The 21510-nt window shown below is 39.0% G+C and overlaps 2 protein-coding genes and 1 pseudogene across 5 annotated transcripts in view; 2 read left to right on the top strand and 1 right to left on the bottom strand.

Annotated features, from left to right (window-relative positions):
- Positions 1–684: 684 nt before the first annotated feature.
- LOC139969194 (uncharacterized) lies at positions 685–4411 on the top strand. The gene has a single exon (XM_071974076.1). It carries the CDS (start codon positions 2804–2806, stop codon positions 4133–4135), a length of 1332 nt encoding a protein of 443 aa, XP_071830177.1. The 5' UTR covers positions 685–2803; the 3' UTR covers positions 4136–4411.
- Positions 4412–5426: 1015 nt separating this feature from the next.
- LOC139969303 (U2 spliceosomal RNA) lies at positions 5427–5506 on the bottom strand (annotated as a pseudogene).
- A 4330-nt stretch (positions 5507–9836) lies between these two features.
- Positions 9837–21510, top strand: part of LOC139969185 (uncharacterized) — a 62129-nt gene continuing 50455 nt past the window's right edge. For 3 of the 4 annotated variants that reach the window (XM_071974058.1, XM_071974057.1, XM_071974055.1), the window contains exons 1-3: positions 9837–9995; positions 19614–19872; positions 20674–20961. In XM_071974058.1, coding sequence (XP_071830159.1) covers positions 19617–19872; positions 20674–20961 — 544 coding nt within the window. In that variant the 5' untranslated portion in view covers positions 9837–9995; positions 19614–19616. Of the gene's footprint in view, positions 9996–12974; positions 13103–19613; positions 19873–20673; positions 20962–21510 lie in introns of those variants that run through there. The other variant, XM_071974056.1, reaches the window with a different exon arrangement.

The raw sequence follows: 21510 nt of genomic DNA, 5'->3' as shown, positions 1-21510 counted from the left end.
GTTAACATTTTAAAGCAAAATGTTTAAATTGATTGAATGAAAAAAGTCACCAGTATATTATATTTGTACAAAATGTTGAATTTTCGAAATGAAGGGCATTATTATTGGTCACGTAACTGTGAAATGTCAGATTGCATCAGTTTCAAAATATTATTCGATTTGTCTGCATTTTGCTGAAATTTGGACGCGGGTAAATTCAACACTTGCCTGGAAAGTATCTGACGTATTTGTGGTAATGAAGTTATCAGTTTGACGGCTTCTTAACTTGTCAATCAATAGTTTACAGGTTAAAAGTGTCGATTTACGGAGTTGGGAATTCTGCCCTATTCTTAGAAGAACTGAAGATGTTGTTGTTAAGCGGTGAAGTTCAATTGCCTTATACTGGCTGTTGCTAGTAGCTTTTGAGCTGTAAGTCGAATTGTTACCTTGAATAATTTTGTCAAATGTCTTTTCAACTATAATGCTTCTTGTATCTCAAGTTAATATTAACCAATTTTAATTAATTTTTGTAAGTGCAGCCAATAAAAGGAGACGAAGAAATGTCGTGTTCTGATTTTTATTTAATATTTTGATTCTGTACATTATTTCATATTCCTACTGATATGGTTACATAAGTTTAGTTTATTAGAACATATTCCTTTCAACATGCTAGTGGTTTGACAAAATGTTTGTAATTTTCAGATTTCAATAGAAATTGTCATGTACTTATGGGGCATTTGATTGGCTGAGAGAAGTGATCTTCTTCCTTACATATCTAGTTACCTTCTGTCTTTTCTCACTTTGGAACAGTGAACCAAAACTATCAATGCTGAATTACCATCCTCATGGCCCCTAAGCCATCGTATACTCCCCCCCTCGCCCCCCCCCCACGTCCCCCTTTTGCTCCTTTCAAGTTTTGCAGGCATAACTCAAATAAAGAACATTGGTTAATCTGATTGGAAGGGTTCCTTGAGACCTGTTGACTATGACAGGACTTGTGAAAGGGTTGGATTAAGAAGATACACCCCCAAGGGAGGGTGGTAGTGGGTCCATTAGGGGGACCAGAGTGTGCCCGACAAGGTAATAATATATCTTCATTTTCATCATAAATATGAAGGCACCAAAAAAAAATCGCCAGTGGCATGATTGGCTTACAGGGTCCGATCTGGATCTCGATTTATCTGGAACCTTGGGTCATGTGAGATTGTAAGCGCTTGTAACATTAGTACTAACTTACATGTTAAGGTTATCTATTTTTTTTGGGGGGGGGGGTAGTTCTTTTATAGGTGTTAAGGTTATCTATTTTCTTTGATGGGAGTACTCTATCGATTAATCCCAAAATGGTTTCTTAGTTTACTTCCTTTCACATTTTTTACTTATTTGCAATTATATTGTCTTGTTCACCTTGTTATACTATGTGGTGAAACAAATAATAATAATTCAGATATAGAAGCCTGAGTGAATGCCGGTGGCTAGTATAATCTGTTCGAGAAGTTCAAACGACGATGATGATTGAACAGACTTATATTAGTTTTCAAATGTAAGCAAGATTCAAAAAGAAAGTACAAATCCAAATTTGGGGAGTGGGGGGCTATTATCGGAAGCTAATCGATGCGGACACTTTGGAGCTGTATAGTTTATTTCGAGTCAGCTAACATCCCTCCGCGTTAGTCGGCCAAGATCACTCCGCATTATTCGACTCATAATGTATCACGTTCCACCTGAAGAAAAACAAGGTTATTATTCAGTAACGACCTAAATCAGAGTCGAGGTAAATCCTAACCACTTCGTGGCACTTAAAACGACGTTGGATCATCTTGGAACAACTTCCTATCGATCTCAATACTGTTTGTTAATTGATTAGTTCAGACTACTGACCGGAGACAATGAATATGTGACAATCCTATTTTGAATGCTGTTTTCACTCTGTGAACAATTAACCCTCTTTGGTCCCGTCGGGCCAGATTATGAATGCAACGCGGCGTAGGCTTGTACCAAATATCGATTTTAAATCATGGCGAAAGCCTGTAATGCTGGAGCTCCCAAGTTAGTGGTGTTTTTGTAACCTGGCTACAGGCCTCAACAGTTAAGTGTCTTAACCATGGTCAAAGAACGACCGTGTCATAATATTGGCAGTCAAGATGGTAGACAGAGCTTGCTTTTCGAATAGAAACATGTTTTCTAGTCGACGTGTAAACTTTGCTACCTCGAAGGTGATAACCGCGTGTTACCTAAAGAGAAATCTCCTGCAAAATAATGGACGTGTAACTGTGGAGTTATGAAAATGTTTTTGTTCTGAAAAGATATAATACTGAGGACCTGGACGGCTTAAGCAACTCTTAGGAGCAATACACCACCAGCTTACATGGATTAAGATACAACAATGGCGAGATTTAAAGACAATGACTCGTGGTCACCTTGATATGGTTTGTTTATCTTCTCCTTCTTTCATATGTTTTGATCTTTTGGAATGCGAACGTGAATTTAAACCAATAAAATCATTACCCATGCTATCATCGGAGGCGACTTTATTCTTCGTACCAAGTTTAAGTACATCGGATTACTCGAGAATAATCTTCTGCCAGAGCAAGACAAATAGGGACTACTTATTCCAAGGTGTGAAAAGTTCTTATTATATATATAAGAGTTATCAATTTGGGAAGAGCAAGCTGTTCCATTATTGTCAGAGGCCTCCGGAACATAATCTGATTATTTAGCCACCATGTGATGACGCAACATCTCTTTCGTGAACTACCTTCTTCTTTTGGTAAATTGAAAATTCAAACTGTATATATATGTAGATATATATATAGCATATCTTACAATGCAAATGAGTAATGATTCGGAGAAAGTTTATCGTCGAAAATTAGACAAATGGAAAGCGAGATCGAATCGTATTTTGACCAAAGCTTACAATCTCAACAGAACTTATGACAATAATTTGGAATCCGTTTTGAAGGATTTGGAACGTAGCCGTGATATAAGTATCAGAGAAGCTCAAGAGAAAATATGGAATGTCAGCAATACACAATGTCCACGGCCTCGCTTACCGCGACAGACGGACATGCCATCGTATCTTGCCCATCCAAAAGTTGTCACTCTTCCGACACCTGCGGAACTTGGGTCCCTTCTTCCGAAGAAAATAGTGAAGGCAAAGCCAGAAGCACGGAAGCAATACACGAGAATGTCTACAAGGAAACTCTCGACAATGAAATGTGACCAGATAAAAGTGGTACATTACAGACAACTGCTAAACGATATTGATGAGTCCGTGAAAGTCACTACCCAACGAGAAGGGCTTGATGGGGACGACGAAATTAACCCAACAGCGGGCGTAACTCATGACAATGAAACGGCTATCTCTGGCGGTCTAGAAGATGTGCCGATGGGACTTAAACGACGTAACAGGAATGTAACGACAGACGATTCACCAGAACCTCGTCGTGGGTCGACTAGTCAGTTAGTCCCAAGGCCAACGTCTTGCCCAACGAAACAACAGAAGACGGTGACACCGAAGAAACGTCCCAAGACTGGCCGACAAAGGGACTCGGAACCCGTCCCGTCTGGCAAAGTATGGAAAACTAATTATTTACAAATGTATCATATTCAAGCAGAAAAACACAAAAGACGCATGTCTCGGGGTAACCAAGTACCATTTCAATTATCACGAAATCAAGTTGACAAGAATGATACAGGTGACGACTCAAAGCCAACCGATGATGCTAATACAAGAACAAGGCAGTCTATAAGCGATGAAAGCTTCAGTAAAAGGGGCTTACACAACCGGTTCCAAGAGCAGATTGCAAAACCGTCTCCTATTTCTACTTTAATGAGCCCAACTGCGGCTTCGGATCAACGTCGGAAGAGTACGCGCTCTTTATTTCGACGTGTGAACTCTGTGAGCATGATGGACGCGTTGCACAAAGAGGTCAAAAGCATTGAACAAGCGCGCAACTTCAGGAAAAATAGCCTCACACCGACCGAAGAGGGGAATCAGGAAGAATATTTGGAAGACGGTGAACTGTTTGACTCGATGAGGAAATGTCGATATATCAGATGGGGAGAGGATGAAGCAAGGATTGAAGAATTAAATGAAGATGTTCCACTCGAAAATCAATTGAAAGTTCTTTCATTATCAGTACCAAATACGTACTAAAATTGAGAGTATTAATTGTAATTCATTTTGAGCCAATGGTTCAACATACATATTCCAAAGAGTTATCTAAAGGTATGTAAAGTCGGGCAGATAGTGCAATTAATTTGTGTTTGCATTTAAAACAAAAATAAATTACAGTATATGTAATATATACAATTTTCATGGATTGAAAATAAAGAATCTTAAATAGAACAGAATGCAGGCCAGTCTTCTTTTTGTTATGAAGATATAATGTTCCTATATAACGTCAAAGACCATACGAAATGGGACACTTTTAAGGTTTTCCTCAAAACGGAGGCGGGGATAGCCCAGCCCACCCCGCCCCTCCCCCACCACCACCGTGGAATTTAGTGCTGTTATAGCGTAAGGAATTGCAACCTTTAAACCATCAGAAATGTGCAAATAAGTGTATAGAAGCCATATATTACGTCATAAAATAGAAATTAATATTAAATATTATACAGGCTATACGTATATTACAGACAACTCGAATCTAGAAAACCCGGATTATCATTAACATGTGTTACCCTTGTTACCTAATAGATTGTTTCCTCATGTATGTGAATGCCGCTTCCACAAGGACGCTTGATAATGGTCTTTGGACTTAAATTCATCAAGATTAACCTTATAGACGCACGCACAATAGCGACCAATATTGTCGAACTTGGATCTTTCCCTTGGTTTTACAACATATGTGTATGTTACTCGGTGGATGTTGCCTATGGATTAAGCATACGTAGTGATTTATATATTGCCAAACTTTTTAAGGTCTATAAGTCATCCTGAATTATACAGAGTAATATTTTTACGCCTGCAGTTTCAGGGGGATACTAAAAAAATTCTTGCAAAAAAACAATAAAAATTCTTTTATTTTTTGGGGTTTACTTTGTATCTTTGCATTTGGACTTGGACTTTTGTTTAGCAATTACTGATAAGATTTAAATTCAAGGAATGTAGGAATGCTCGTAAAATAGGTTTATGTTCAATAAAGGCCCATTCAATAGCAAAGAACTATACTAATTGAAACGATATTCTCATTTTAAGAACTCAAACAAGTTATTGTTTATGAAATTTGTCAAATTGTCTGTGCTCATTTGGCTTTTTTCTCTGCGTCAATTACGGTAGTTTAGTTTCTCAGGGAGTAGCCTACTTCGAAATTCTGACACAGTGAATGTACTTTCTAAGAAAGGTCACTCAGGAATGAACCTGGGCAAAAATCGATCAACCGAACGACTGATCCGCTCTTAACCTAATGCAGCCTCCTTGTATCGAGACTGACTGTGTGATTATCGTCAGGTGTGTATCACGATTCCCCTCGAACTTGGGGAACAGATACTACACATGATCTTAGCCAAAAGGCCGAGACGCGAAGGTCTCTCTAATTTTCATCCACCACTGTTCTTTTAGTAAACATCTCACTTTTCCTTCATTACCCAGTTCCTTATCTAGGACGGGCCACATGTACTGCGGCCCCGCCCCACTCCATTCCGGCATAGTTAAGGCCCGCCCACATAGTTAGACATTATCACCGTCTTGTTACATATCGCACACGATAGAGAGTATTGTATGATAATACGACAGTTATACGCGATCTGGATGCCTGAGATGTGGTCACGTGATATTCAACTATAGTGTATAAAGAAATACCAAACCGCCGTGTTAACACTGCAGGTATTGCTATAGTGTAAAGATATACCAAACACTGCCGTCATGGTTGTTAAGAACTAGTGTTAACACTGCAGGTATGGCTGTAGTAGCAGCTACACAGTTTAAGATGCTTGTGAGGTGATCATGCATGTCTGTGAAGTTTATGTGTCTCTAATGGTTATTGGTATATGTCGCTTATGTAATTGGTATACTGTATGCTGCCAATGCCCACACTATCGCCTGGTCCCGAGCCACCACAAAACTAAATCCTGCCCTGTCATGGATCATCACACAAGTAGGTAATCCAGACTCTCTCGTATTTTCACTGAAAAAGAAGAAGAAGAAGAAGAAATTACACAAAATTAGCGTTGACGTTTATTTTGTTTAAGCGTAATATATACGATATCTACACAAATCTCTTATATAGATCATGTGACCGGAAACACATACACCAAACGGCCAGTTTTCATTGCTTGTTTCTTTGTTTAACATACCAAAATATTAAACATTATTGAATTTAACTGGAACAGTTCACTTCTAAAGAATGATATTATAATTATGATATTATATTAAAACAATAGCAGTGATTAAAATCAGAAATAATAATGCGGCATCGTTATTACTATACCACTAAACCTCATATATAGGGCCGGCGGCCCGAAACATATTCACAAAACGGCCAGTCTTCAATGCTTGTTTCGTTGTCTAAAAATAAATTTACATAATTTTCAACAATATTGATTTTATTGGACGAGTTCATTTCTCAAGAATGCATATAAGCCAAAATTGGATACGCCAACTGTGAGTTGATACTGAAATCCACCATATCACAATTATGATATTATATTAAAACAAATAGTAGTGATTCAAATGAGAAATAATAATGCTTCATCGTTATATACAAAGGGTTGTCTGAAATCCTGCAGTCTGGAACTGAAAGGATCGATCAGCTTATTGATGCCGAGAACCTCCTCCCAATTGGGTTGTGGGGGGGGGGGGGCAATTAATAGAAGATGATAAAATGATATAAATATAGTTTAATGTGATGGGAGGGTGGGCGTTTCTGACTTCACCTTGTTCTCCAGTTTGGCTAGCTGAGTTTTTTTTTTTTTTTATTGTACTTGTACGTATAGTTTCCAGTACATGTTTTTAATAAAAGTCATTTGTCATGACTTGAACATTCGAGAATAAGTTCGCGTGGTCATTGATTCATCGCATCATTTGTATTGTTAGTAAAACCTTTCACGAGCCTCGAAGAAAACATGACTCGAGTTCAAGTCACGGTGACAATGGATGATTGGCTAAGCATTGTTTAAAATGTGGGAGCCATGCATGTTTGAATATTCATAAAGCTCACCCCATATAATCATACACTCAAATAATGTCAGGTGACATACATGTGTACCTACTTCCAGGTGTTCTCGTGGCATGCTTATCGTGAAAATGATATTATCGACTATATACCGCCATAACAAAATAAAATGCGTAATAGTCTATATCGATAATATATATATAAACGAGCCAATATTATAACTAAATATCGAGCTTTACATTCTGAATTTCAGAAGAAAAAAAATGTCTTTGTTTGTGTGTGACTTGAGGCCAAAGGTTGCTGCTCCGAACCACAGCCATCTCTCCTATGGTCAACAACAGTTAACAGTCGACATTTAATTTCGATTGCAGAATATTTCTTTGTCTGGGTGAATGTATCTCTCGTCTCATTTATCGTTGTCTGTGCTCTGAGTTTTTTAGATTCGTCTAGACTTACCTTTTTTTTTTCCATTGAACAAGTATGTACAAGAACACCGTAGTTTTGTGGAAGGATTACGCAAGGGAAAAAAGCCCCTTTATTGCGAAAGCAAACTTACGGGAGTGTGGAAGAGGCATCTGTTTGTAGGATAAGTCAATCTTAGTGTAATATATTTTTCATAAATAAGTTAGCCAGAACCATTCAAATGAACCCCCCCCCCCCCACCCAATCGTTAGCTACTTTAATACAATTTCATTTTTAGTACAAGATATCGTTTCGTTACGTCATATAACTCTGTCTCACACAAATATTCGAGGTCAAGAACTTTGTTTGAATTTGTTTTAAAGCCTCGGCGGCAAGTTCATTAGACACTTCCGTATACCTCCTAAAAGATATTGTCCAAAAGACCGTGAAGCTAAGCGTGATGTTTGCCAGTGGCGTCACCAGACTTTTCAGTCTTGGGGGGGGGGACCAGCATTTGATGGGGGGCACTTAGGTGGATACGGATCGCCGTCCTGGGGGAGGGGTCTAAGGGGAGGGGGTACCCCCTCCCCTTTGGAAAATTTTCGCATACGGAGGATGGGCTATATGCAAAATGGTGCCACATTTGATGCTAAATTCGATCTGAAGATATCTCCAGAAATTGCTATTTTTGAAGTAATGATTTTAACATCGCGCAGAATTTTGCAGAGGATATGAACCACATGCTGTCGATATTATGCCTAACCCTATCAATATAACCTACATTTGTTGAATTAATGTGTGCATGACCCCCGACGCCTTTCTTGTCCTTCTCGTTTTCTCCCATTATACTATTAAGATGTATCAGGTTCCAGCATCGTTATTGGCTCCTATCAGGGATCTCACCATGCAATCCAAAGTTTGATCACACATCGAGTATGGCTCAGTATGCAGGTGTGAACATTCGCCATTTGTTCCTATCTGACCTCAAATGACCTCTGCACTCCCTACACAATAGGGTTAATATATGGGTCCACAAATATAGGCAAGTATGGTGCCTGCGGACCCTCACATTCTCACACTGACACATTTAATGTAAATATCGACACCTGTTGTGATGGCGCGGGTAACGACTTCGATACCCGACGGTCAAGGATAAACTTTTTCATTTTTTCGCAGCTCATTTGAAGAAAATACGAATTACTGTGCTTCTTTGTCCTTATGAAAAACCAACTCAGATGATGGGAGTTGAATATAACAAAATATATATATATATATATATTTTTTTACCAACCCAAATCTCAGATGGGGGGCACTCGGGGGCACTAGGTTTTCCAGGGGGGGGGGGGCACGTGCCCCCTGCCCCTCCCCTTGGCGACGCCGCTGATGTTTGCATAGATTTTCTCGGTACAGACAGCGGCAACAATATGCGTGGATATTATTCCTTAGTACAACCATCGATAAACCACGAACGGTGTGTGGAGAGCATGAGCAATTGGCCATGTAACGAGCAACTGTTATTCATGGGAAAAGGAAAATGGATGCTCCTTAGCCCTTCCGAACTCCTCCCTTACCGCTTACATGTTATTTACATGGACACTATCTCTGAAATGGTGGCAGAGGCAAGAAAGGGCTAGATGAAATGAGAATAACGCAACCAGTTAAAAGCGAATGTAACATTTTTGGGTTTTATATTTGCGCTCGAACCTAGATGAATTTCCTTGAACTACAACTATCTCTCCTATGGTCAACAACTTCAGTTAACAGTCGACGTTTAATTCCGATTGCAGAATATAACTATATCAAGTGTCTGGTCGAGTACATCTCTCGTCTCATTTCTCATTGTCTGTGCTCTGAGTTTTAGATTCGTCTAGCCTTTACCTTTTTCTTTCCATTTTTATTTTCCAATACTTTCTCTCCAAAAGTATGTACAAGGACACCGTAGTTTTTTTGTGTGCACGATTGCGCAAGAGGAAGAAAGCCCCTTTATTGTGCAAGAGCCAAGGGCCACTTATGGGAGTGTTGAAAAGGCATATGTGTGTAGAATAAAATCAATCTTTGTGTAATATGTTTTTATAAATAAGTTAGCCAGAAGCAATCAAAGTAACTTTTTTTACCCCATCGTTAGCTACTTTAATACGTTTTCATTTTAAGTACAAGATATCTTTTCAGATTACTCTGTCTCCAGATATATTCGAAGTCAAGAACTTTGTTTGTTTTCTTTTGAAATCCTAGGCGTGATATCTATTATACGCTTCTGTATATATATATATATATATATACCTCTTTCAAATTTGTCAAACAAAAAAAAAAGGCTACGCGTCTCTTTGTGTATGTTTATGGCGGCGGTCAAAGGTATTCTCGGTACGTACAGTATAGAGATAGCGGAAACAATCATGCGTGGACATTATGCCTTAGTACAACAGTGGAAAAACAACGAACGAAGTGTGGAGAGCCTGAGCAATTGGCCATGTAACGAGCAACTGTTATCCTTGCGAAGAGGTAAGAGAGTTTTATTCGGTCTCGTCGTGTTCATATTTCATATAGCTTAATGGTTTGGTACATCGGTATGGAGTCTTATCGTATCTTTCTGTGTATATCTATGTTAAATTCTCTCAACACATGTAACAGTTGTATGCAACGCTACGTACTTGAATTCTTCTAAAATTCTCCCCAAATAAGGCCTATGATCTGATCGGTGCTTACTAACTTTATTTGAAAGAAGGAAACAGCTCATAAGTATGATTTTCTGAATGATCTGAATAAACATTACATCTTAATACTTTATATAGGCTATAATGAATAAGAGCTTTTGAGTATGAGCCTTTAGGTATTCACGTCTCTTCAGATTTCAACTTGTTTCTTCATCTATCTAACTTAGGGATCGGTTTGGGTGGGATCTTCATGTATCTAACACCGGGATTAGTTAAATGGGAGGATGGGGTGGGAGGAGGGTTAGTGATACATTAATATTTCGTTATAGTTTATTTCTATTAAGACAGATTTTTAGCTGCTCTTGCATCATTACCGAGGCATGAAACTTTGAACTGATTGTCAAATAAATAAGGTTAAATGTATTAATGGCCATAAACAAAGTAGGCCTAAGCTGTTATTGATGATGAATGGTTAGTAAGTGTACTGAGAAACAGATGCAAAATAGTAACATGCTTAAATATATAACCCTTAAATATCGTACGTTATCAAATTCCGCAGTAAAACAGACCAAATGATAAGCTATCTCGGTCACTGTTATAAGTTTGTGAACAAAATTTCGCATAGAAGGCTTTATAAGGCATTTGAAATCCGGTGCACATATCGCAGATGAACCCGGAATAAATTCATCGGGTTGGAAAGTTTCCAAACCTCGAAATTGCCTCGTAAATGCGGTATGGGCCACGTTATTGTGTTTGACGCCAAATCCGATATAGAACAATGAAATAGAGCAATGACTAAATATTTGTAGTCCTCAATGGGCGTCACAGGTTTCACAATCTGTCACCCTCCCCCGATATTATAAAAATGAATTGTTTCCAAGGACCATTCTTGTTTAAAGGCATTGAAAACTCGCCCAAACCGCGTGCCGCGTTCTGAAAGAGTTAACTTTCCGTTGCTTGCAAGTGACGTTTTGTTCGTGTCGCTACAAAATGCAGACAGTAATGAAACGTGGTACCTTATTATCTTTAGCTGGACCTGAGATGTCCATTGCTGCTATATGTACACTGTTGTTGGTATTGACCGTAGCTGTATGTATTGACTGTACTCTAGTGTCTAATTACCGACGGTAGCAAGCTGTGTGTGTATTTTTGGGATCGATGGTGGTGTCTAACACTTCTGTTACACCTCATTCGAAACTAGTTCAGATTACCGGCATGAGACGTTTCTTTGTGCGCGAGTCTTCACACCCTAAAAATGTTGAATTATTGGGGCAAAGTTTTGTTATATTGATGGCACTTTTAAGCTCCCGTAACTGGGTCTATTTGATTTCCGCACACGAACATTAAGCAGGTAGATAAAATCGGTATGTACGGAAGCCCTTAAAGGTACATTCTTGATACTCTGCCAATAAGTTTAAAAGCGTAGACATGTTTGGCATAACCCTATGTATATTATAGTAGTTTATGAGGTAGAATAATTTGAGGATGATTTGTGAGGATTCAGGATTAGCGATGTGTAGATAACAGTTTCCACGATCGATTTAGAATCTATAACGTTAGTAAGTCTAAAAACACGTAATATATCCCAAAATTGCAATTAAGTCATTTACGGAAAATTCCAGAATGAGTGTAACCGCGTGCATTTTCTATGAATAAATGGTTTCGTTGTTTTAAGCGGCAGTTTCCACATTCCTAAATCCTGACTAGTTGTGTTTGACTAAACTAGTTGTGACTATAGCTGTGTGTAACTTTATATGTTTGTAGCCCTTGCGTGGTTTCCCATCATACACATTTCATTTCGTTTGGCTAAACGGGAAAATTCATCAATATAGTCAGCTGTATCGTTAAATGAAGTTAACGGTGGTGGGTTGAACATCAGTTTCTTCCATCTTGAGGGCATAAAAAAGGTTTATATTTTAAGCACTATATGTCCATATACTCCCTATGTCATATGAACAGTAATTACAATACAATTACAATATAATATATATTCATTTCGAAAAAGACATCACATAAGAATTCCTTATATGGATACCTATACTGTGAAATCTTTACTGTTGGACTGAACGTATAAACAAATTATTAATCTCCAAATGGAAAGGGTAAAAAGAAAATCCTTAAAATGAAAATCAGTTATTGGTATGCGTACACAAAACGTATTTATATAATATTCATCTATTATTTTATTTTCTCTTGTTGTCTCATGACGGATATGCGTGATTATAATTATAAACTCAGTATATATATAGATATATATATATATATATATATATATATATATATATATATATATATATATATATATATATATATATATATATATATATATTTTTTTTTTTTTTTTTTTTTTTTTTTTTTTTTTTAAGTTTATATACGCTGTCAGTTTCTTAATATGTTACCTTAGTAAAAACTGTAAAAAAATGTTGAACTTTTACACTAAGTACATATTGCAATATTGCATACAATGCATACATGCAATATGAACATCGAAACAATCGGTAGGCTATTGCGAACTATTGCCTATCATAGATTAACGGGTAATCCCCACACTTGATTGCTTAATATGAGAGTTAACTCACAGAACGCATGCGTGTAATGACGTTGGTACTGTTGCAATGTAAAATCCCAAATGTCGCAATATTGTGACAATGCAGTTTGTGTTTTCATTTCGTACTTTGTAATCTATATGTGAAAATTTCGAATGTAAGCGAAAACAGGCAGAAATTCCGTTATGTCGTAAGAATATTCCAGTAAATGTGCTTAACTCAGCCCAAGTTATGTAAACAAGAAGAAGGATGTATAAGAACAAAAACAAAACTAGAAATAAATCAAATAAATAAAATGAAACAACGAGATCAAATTATATCTATACGACGCAGTGCATATTGTTCAATTGGATATACTGTGTGTGAGCGTTACTAAGCATATTCTCCGCAGGCTTAGCCGTGCCTCACGGTAGGTTACCCTTGCAATATCTCAGTTTACAACATGCCATGTTAAAAAGGCTACTTCTTTATTCGTCTCTGTGGTCTTGCTTCAAATTGCTACAGTGTCCATGCCCGCGCTCCGATAATAATGTTCGCCGTTGTTCAATTTCTGATCTTAAAGTGAAAATTCACTATTAGAATTTGGCGATATGAAATTGTACAGTAACTCTATTACTAAACATTGCATGTGTCATGTTAACACGGATTTGTATTATATTTCGTCTATTTAATTAAAATTCAAATTGATTTCTGTACATCAGTTTAAGTTTTTTTTGATAGCTATATCGAAACCAGTCATAACTGACTGGTCAAACCGATATCGACTTGTTATTAAATCAGTAGTTAATATCATTTCGTTGTTGTTATAACCAAATGTATAACCCAGGCAATTGTTTTTGTTGATTTCTGCCTAAGTATACTACAATTTTCTACATACGGAATATTCTTTCGAAAAGAAAATGTCTATTTGGTTCATTCAATGAAGGATACTTTTAATTAAAAATATGAACTATATTGATTATTACAAGATTTGTAAATTACGAAAAAATGACTGTAGATTTTTGCTGAAATAGGTACAGACTATGATATTTAATCTGCTTTCGTTTTCGATAACTCAAAATAAGATTATCCGTTGGTTCAAAGATAAACAAGAACTGTTGAGAGATTCCTATTATCTAAAGGAAGTTTGTTTGATACCTTCTTGTACATGTAACATCAGTGTTAAGAACTATATTTTATCAAGTATTGTTTGAGGTTTTCAACTGGGAACTACACATTGCGGATGTAACACTTAAAAGCTAAGTCAAACAGGTTCACGTATAATGAACATAACAACTGAGTACATAACGCGGTCTTTATAACTGAGGTATTTTTCCCCTTTAAACCACGTCATGCAGATGACATGGGGGAAATGAACATAATGATATAACGATCTATAAATATTATTAACGGATGTTATAGTTTGATGACTTCATATCATGTGTTTGTGTTGACAAAACGTACACAGATGAAAAGGATTTTCTTACCCTTGCAACCTGAGTTTGGTTACGATTTTTGATTCCTTGCCGGAGTCAAAAAGAGTCGATGGTGATGGTGTGCGTGTGTGTATGTATGTATGTGACACTTGCTTTTAAACACGGTAACTCGAAATGTTATTGATGGATTAACTTCATACTTGGTATGTGGATCAGTCTTATTGAGTACAGGATGCATAAAGCTTGCTTCGAAATTCAATGTTCATTTGGGGTCAACAGAGGTCAAACTCTGAAAATTTTGTGAACAAGATAACTCAAACGTCCACCAGTGTTAAACTTGATACATGGTATGCAGATTCAGCCTCTTGAGTACAAGAACGCTATTGAAATTGGTGGAGGTCAAAGGTCATTTGCGGTCAACCTTTAAGTGAAAGTGTGAAAATCTTATAAACACGATTACAAAAGAAAGTAATATCTTTCTTGAACTTCATACTTAGTATGTAGATCCAGCTTGGTGAGTGCAAGAATCCTATTGAAATTCCAAAGGTCACATGAGGTCAACAGTAATATCAAAGTCTGAACACCTTTTAATCATGATAACTCCAAAATTAAAGCGACAGTTTATCTGTGAATTCTCCAGCGCTATGGTTTTCTTTTGGTGAACCTATTTGGTAAATATAGTTTGGTTACGTTCTGTTCAGGTTAGTTGTGTCAATAGTCTCTATATGTCTTCAACGAAACATACCTGGCATCCAGGTGAGGAAATCTGCTTTAGAGTTTATACTCTTGCATTCAACATGCACTTAAACCTCTTATAAGTTGTCTGCCTCTGAGCTTCATGAGTCAAGAGGTCATCTCAAACAGGCCCGTCGCACCCGCTACGGTAGGTACGGTATTTACCGTACCACTTTTCAGCTAAAAAAAAAAGAGAGAGGGGGAGAAGAAAATAGGTGAGGGAGTTAGAAAATACAGTTCGAATCAATAAAATGCACGAGTCTTCATGACCAAAGCCGACCCTCTGTACCATCATTGTGTCCTATGATGCGATGAGCCCCGGATGAGCCGGCACGAATTATTCAACGAATCTCAAGTTGTAACTGGGGCGATAGGGGCCTACGATTCGAGTCGCACCGAATTTCCCCAAACCCCCGAATTCCCCCCATTTCCCTAAGAAGGTGTCAAACCCGGAGATGTTTTACTTAGTTGAGCAGTGTAACAGTAAATACCGTCCGGATAATTAGGGCAACGTACAATGTATAGGGCGTGTCCCCGCGCTGCGCTACACCGGCAACTCAACGCAAAGGAAAGTGCCAGCCAGATTAGTTTCTGGTTCGGCCGCGGATATCATGCCTCCAGAATCAGTGGAGGACTACTTCAGGCGAATATACCTGGAGGCAGTTGACACCATTGTCAACTGCATCCGCGATAGATTTGATCAGGAGGGTTACAAAATCTACTCAAAACTACAGCAGCTGCTTCTCAAAACGTGTAACCAACAACATGTTGACGAAGAACTGTTAAAATTCGTATGTGACTTTTACGGCGAGGATCTCCGTAAGGGCGAGCTCAGAGTCCAACTAGAAACCCTTGGGGAAACCATGGAAGCTACGGCCAAACAATCAGAGTGGACTTTGCCAGAGGTTGTTGACCACATGCGAGGGTTGAGTTTCGGTAATCGTGAGCTCCTCTCACAAGTGTGCACGCTTGTCAAACTAATTTTAGTGATGCCTGCGACAAATGCAGTAAGTGAACGCTCATTTAGTGCTATGAGTGTAAAGAGTTACTTAAGGTCTACAATGACCCAGCAGCGACTCAACCACCTTATGATCTTACATGTACACAAAGATTATGCGGATTGATTGAATCTAGTTGATGCAGCCAACGAATTTACCAGTGCCAAAGACCATCGACGCTCGGTGTTTGGTACTTTCCATTGATTTGAGTTCGCAGTAGAACGCTGCACACTAACCGATAGCCGGTGCTCCTTTTAACAGCGCCCATGCCCAGGAGCCCATGCTCTTCAGTATAGTAGTCGTTGTGATACCGGGAGCTTATAGGAGCATTAATTCCAGGAAGAAAGAGGGCTAAATTATACGAAAAATGCTCACATTTGCTGACCCTACAACTCTAATCCTCAACCCTAACAAAGGATACAGTAGATCATCCTATACAACTGAATTGCTACAGGCAATCGGGTAATATCCTATATTCTGCGCCCCAACTGCAGAAAGAACAATGCTTGGAATTTGGAAATTGGAAAAAGTACTGCAGTATGGAGAGGATTCCACCCAGGTGTTGGTTGTCACCAACGCCGTAACGAAATAATCATTGTTAACGTTTATTGCATAATTTCAAAAGCCTCACAGAGACTAACCGCACTCGGCGAAATCTTTGCTCACCCACAAAACATTTTTGAGGCCCTAACCTCAAAGGAAGGTAGACTAATTGAGGAATCATTTTAGATAATCGTAACACTCATAAGAACTAGCAAAATTATCAAATTCGGATAAACTGTTACTATTCAGGTGCGTATCCAGGGGGGGACGTTGGGGGCGCGCGCCCCCCAGGTAAGGAAAAGAGGAGAGAAAAAAAAGAGAAGAAAAAAGGGAAAAGGAGGGGAAAAAAGAAAAGGAGGAGAGGAAGGAAGGGAAAAGAAAAAGAAAAAAGAGAGAAAAGGGAGAAAAGGAGGGAGCAGAAGATAGCCAAGACCTCGGGAAGAAAAAGATCCCTATTATATACACAGGGTAGCCAGTGACAGATCAAGGATTACGGAGGGGGTGTGCGCCTCACCCTACCCCTTACCCCGACAACTCCATTTTGACGTTCCGTTTTTCCTCTCTCACTAATGTACTTGAACTCGACCGAGTCGTCGGGGAACATAACGCATTTCGGGAAGGGGGCGACCGCCCCCCGAGCAAATTTTCTTTATGACATCGCTAGTAATTTCAAAATAGACAATGCTTAGATGCAACTTACAAGGCCTGGGAAGTGTCATTTCCAGCGATCTGGGAGGCATTTTCGGCCAAAATTTTTCTTGTACGCTTCGCGCCAACTCATGGTGGCGCTTCGCTTAGATAGTTTGCCTACAGGCTTCGCCCCCGTCTCCTACGGGACCTACGCCTATGAGTGAAGTGTTCGGTTTCGATATACCTGATATCGGAAATATCTGCTATTTTTCTGTTCCTTCAACCAAGTTTTGTAAAAGCCATTATAAGAGGTTGCAATATTTCTACACCAATAAATTAACTGTGTCGGAATTTTCCAAAATTTCCTCACCAACATTCTTCATCATACTTTCCTCTACTCGTTCAATTTTCACCTGTCTGTTAGGGGTTCAAGGAGGTTTTTCTATATTGGTTGTCTATAGATTGAATTTTGTGCAACATTATGGGTATGTTTTCAAGTGATTTTATTCACGAGAAAAGGGAATTTTCAAATTTTCAACAAGTAATGGGCTTAAAACCTTCAAAAGTGGGGCTTTCGGATATTGTGGGCCGTGACGTAGAATAACCTACAAAAGCAATGATCCATAGGACATGCAATCAGGTCGAACATGATGTGTGACTGGTGACAATCTTCAAAAAGGTTATGGATGGAAAAAAACTTTTGGGAAATACTTGGTTCTCAGGCAAAAGTGTACATCTGGTTGCTCATTTTCAAGCCCGAGAAGTGCCATTTCCGGTGATCTGGGGGGTATCAAAACCAGAAATTTTCTTGTACGCTCCGCGCCAACCGATGGTGGCGCTCCGCTTAGATAGTAATTCGCGCCCCCCGGGTTAGAAAATCCTGGATACGCGCCTGCTATTACAGTACAGGCAGTTCTGAACCTTTCATTTATTTTTACTGGCGTAACGACGGTGCGGCCGTCCCGCCACTAAGTTGGAAAAGACCTCCAGCCCGTCGGAATTTCTACCATTCATACCCCTACTATAAGACCCTAGCTAGTAGCTATACCGCCCTGCATACACTTTGTAAGTTCAAAGTGCTATATGCTCTTCCGGTGCAGCTGTGAAGGACATGGGCGCGAGAAGGTAGAACATCTATGACTAAAGATGGGATTCTTCAGTTCATGTAGTTATAAATGAAAAAATACTGAGTTCGCAGGAGGAAAGTGTACAACATCGTGGCCAAATTTTGCCCCGCAAGTGCCATTTCCAGCCATCTGGGCGGTTAGAAGATTCAAAAATTTTCTTGTACGCAGCGCCAACCGATGGTGGCGCTCCGCTTAGATAGTAAATCGAACCGGTCAACAAAAATACCGTACCACTTTCAAATACCTTCCGACGGGCCTGATCTCAAATGGCCGCAAACTGGCTCAAGGGTTCAACAGGTTTCATCAAATGGGGGAAAGTTGGCCATTTTCTATCAAATATAACTCACAATTTTACTCACTTCTCTGCATTAGTCAGATATTTATTTGAATCTTGAGCAAATTGTATTAAAATGAAGGAATCACAATGCTAACTGGCCGTTATTAATGACAAACCGTATATTGAAAGTCATATAATAAATTACGTTTTGGTGGCATTAATGTTTGCCATTTGTTTCTTTCGAATGCATTGTAAATGTGGAACATATTTGGATCGTGGAAAGACTCTTTTTGTTCGCTACAATCTATATGGCAAAACTTGTGAGAAAGTTTCGTTTAATTTACATAACGTTTGCTTTTGTATTAGCATGTTGCGATACTGTATGGTATAATGCTATGATACTGTCGCAACTTAAGTCAGCCCCGTTGCTATGTTGGTCAACTATTGCCGACCCATGCCAACAAAGAAAGCAAACGAATGAATTTCCTATAATGATGATGGATCTTATAATAACAATGTTAATCATGTTCCTAAATGTTAAGTATGCGGTATACAATGTTGTTAAACTATGTTCGTGGCCTTTACAATGCAAATGAATATTCTTTGAAACATAGAGATTTCTCGGTAAAGGCAAATGCCTATCAATATTTCATTCAGTCAAATCAAAGGAGTTTTACATTCAATACCTTTTTTTTTGTGGGGGCCGACTACACAATGGCTGCATCGGATCCGTCTTGGTTGCCTGATCAAGATATGATGTCGATTGCGATTAGCAAGTCCTGCCGTTTTAATTTACAACTAACTTCACAACAGTTCCGTCAGTAGAACTTCGATGAAGCTGCTCTAAAAGGCAGTGCGATTTCAAAGACCCCCCCCCTCCTCCCCACCCCGAACTGGAAGGAAAGTTTTTCTTCATTTATTGGAGTAAAATAAGACAAAATAAATAGAAGCAAAGATAGTTTAAAAATCAATATTACATAGTATAATTGGTACTAATACATTTCATTCTTAGGAAAGAAAGGTTTGAACAAGTTGTTTAGTATATATTGTTGATTTAATTAGGATATGGTTATATGCCACAGCAAGAAAGATACACACACCATCCCAATACATTAACGATGAACCTTAATTGGACGGAAATTCGTAATAACCTCCAAGTTCACTATGATTCCTTTCCGTTTCTCCATTTCTCCAGAAAATGGAAGGTGAGCCAGCTTCACCACGATCTAAGTTACTGGAACAAATCTACGTACGAGGAAGTGATACCGTAATTCGAATATCCGACGATGCTGTCATAGTCAAGACTACGAGAGAGGGAGGCATTAGATTGCCTGACGATTTGGAGCACCCAAAAGACGCGGCGACTCCGGTCGTTCAAGCTACGTCAGAAGATACCACGAGTCATGACGCGATTACTGGTGAAGGAGCAAGCGGCTACACGGCGTCGTCCTCAGGTAGATTAAAGCTTCTCGTAATTTCAAACTCTCGTTCGTTTTCTTGTTCAAGTTCGTCAGCTTGGTTAGTTTCAGATAAATCAACAAGATTTACTTACTAGAACCAAAGTTCACATCTTTAGCATGTAGATGATGAAGCCGACAGACTTAACGGCTGACCCGTGTTTTTTTTTTAGATGGTCTGCTTTATTGAAGCTGTATACAAGACCTCATCTCAGGTGAAACGTCTATCAGCATTCCATCGAAATTTTCCAGATAATAGAATTCATAAATAGGTATAATGTATTCCATGCAGGTTGTCAGTGGCGGAGCGTCCATGCAGTCAGAGGGGGCGGATGACCCCCCCCCCCTGATGGACTCAAATGGACTGCTGGCGCCCTTTTCAGCTTTTTACCACTTTTACTTATTTGCGATTATTGACTTTTTTATTGCGCTCTCAAATAGCTATTGACATTTGTCACATTTTGTTGGTGTAATTTTCTGACAAAATGGCGATGACACCTATTTATTATTCGTTTATCTGCAAATTAGCAAGGCCCGGAAAGGGTCATTTCCGGCGATCTATAGGGAGTACCTTCACTCAAAAAAATTATGTACGCTCCGCGCCAACCTGTGGTGGCGCTCCGCTTAGACAGTGTCGAAAGCGCCCCTACAGACCATTCTCGCCCCCTGATCAATACCCCTAGCTCCGCCACTGGAGGATGTTAATACATTTGTTCACCCCCTGACGATGATTTACTATAGGCACCAACTAACTATTAGGCAGAACACCGATCAAACGTTTTCAACATTTTCTTTCAGACCGGCTTGTTACGGAGCATGAATTAAACACTCTCGCTTTCAATATCCGAGATGATTGGAAGACTTTTGCGTTGTGTTATCTCAATTTACCAGCGACTGATGTTGAACGTAGCATCCGTGACAATTCTACGAACGAAGACCAAGTATTTTCCGTTCTCCTTCTCTGGCGGTCTCGCGAGGGCAAACATGCAACCGTGGAAAATCTGATAGGGAATTTGAGCAAAGCCGTTGACATGGAAAAATGGGAATTTCTGATAAAGAACGATCCATTAAGCGAAGAATGCTCGGGTATGTTGAAAGTTGATCTTATCTCCGCACATGAATATAACACCTTGGTTGTAATCATAATCATCTGTCGTGTTTGCCATGTTGTAATTGATTTACGCCGTTTAGCAAATCACATATGCTAATTGTGGAGAAAACAGATTGGTTTGCAACTTACCCGAATTCATAGTTTCAGGAGGCTATCAATTAGTGACCAGTTTTACCTCATTTTGGTATTTTCTTTAAGAAGACCTTTTCAGATGAGAAACCCAACAGTTACTTAATCTAAGATATTTTTTGCCAGGCAGCTGGATCTAAACAAATGACCCCCTATATGCACCTGTAACCGGTGTCAGTGTTTCTTATGCCACCCCTTTATCCTCTCGACAATGTCACCGTTTATTGTAACATGGTCCCTGACTTGCGCTGCTTGTTCTACGGTGCACAAGGAAAGCAGAAAAGGACAAATAATGGATCAGCCAGTTTGGGATAATTCCTAATGCTAATACCCCAGTCTCTTAACTGACCTCCAATGTAATGCTGCAAAACACTCGTATCGACATTACAGACAGT

This window comes from Apostichopus japonicus, chromosome 6, assembly GCF_037975245.1.
Source record: "Apostichopus japonicus isolate 1M-3 chromosome 6, ASM3797524v1, whole genome shotgun sequence".
Taxonomy (NCBI): Eukaryota; Metazoa; Echinodermata; class Holothuroidea; order Aspidochirotida; family Stichopodidae; genus Apostichopus; species Apostichopus japonicus.
This window is presented reverse-complemented; position numbering and strand designations above follow the sequence as displayed.

Coding starts and splice junctions, on each gene's coding strand:
- LOC139969194 (XM_071974076.1), top strand. CDS start 2,804: ATGCAAATGAGTAATGATTCGGAGAAAGTTTATCGTCGAAAATTAGAC.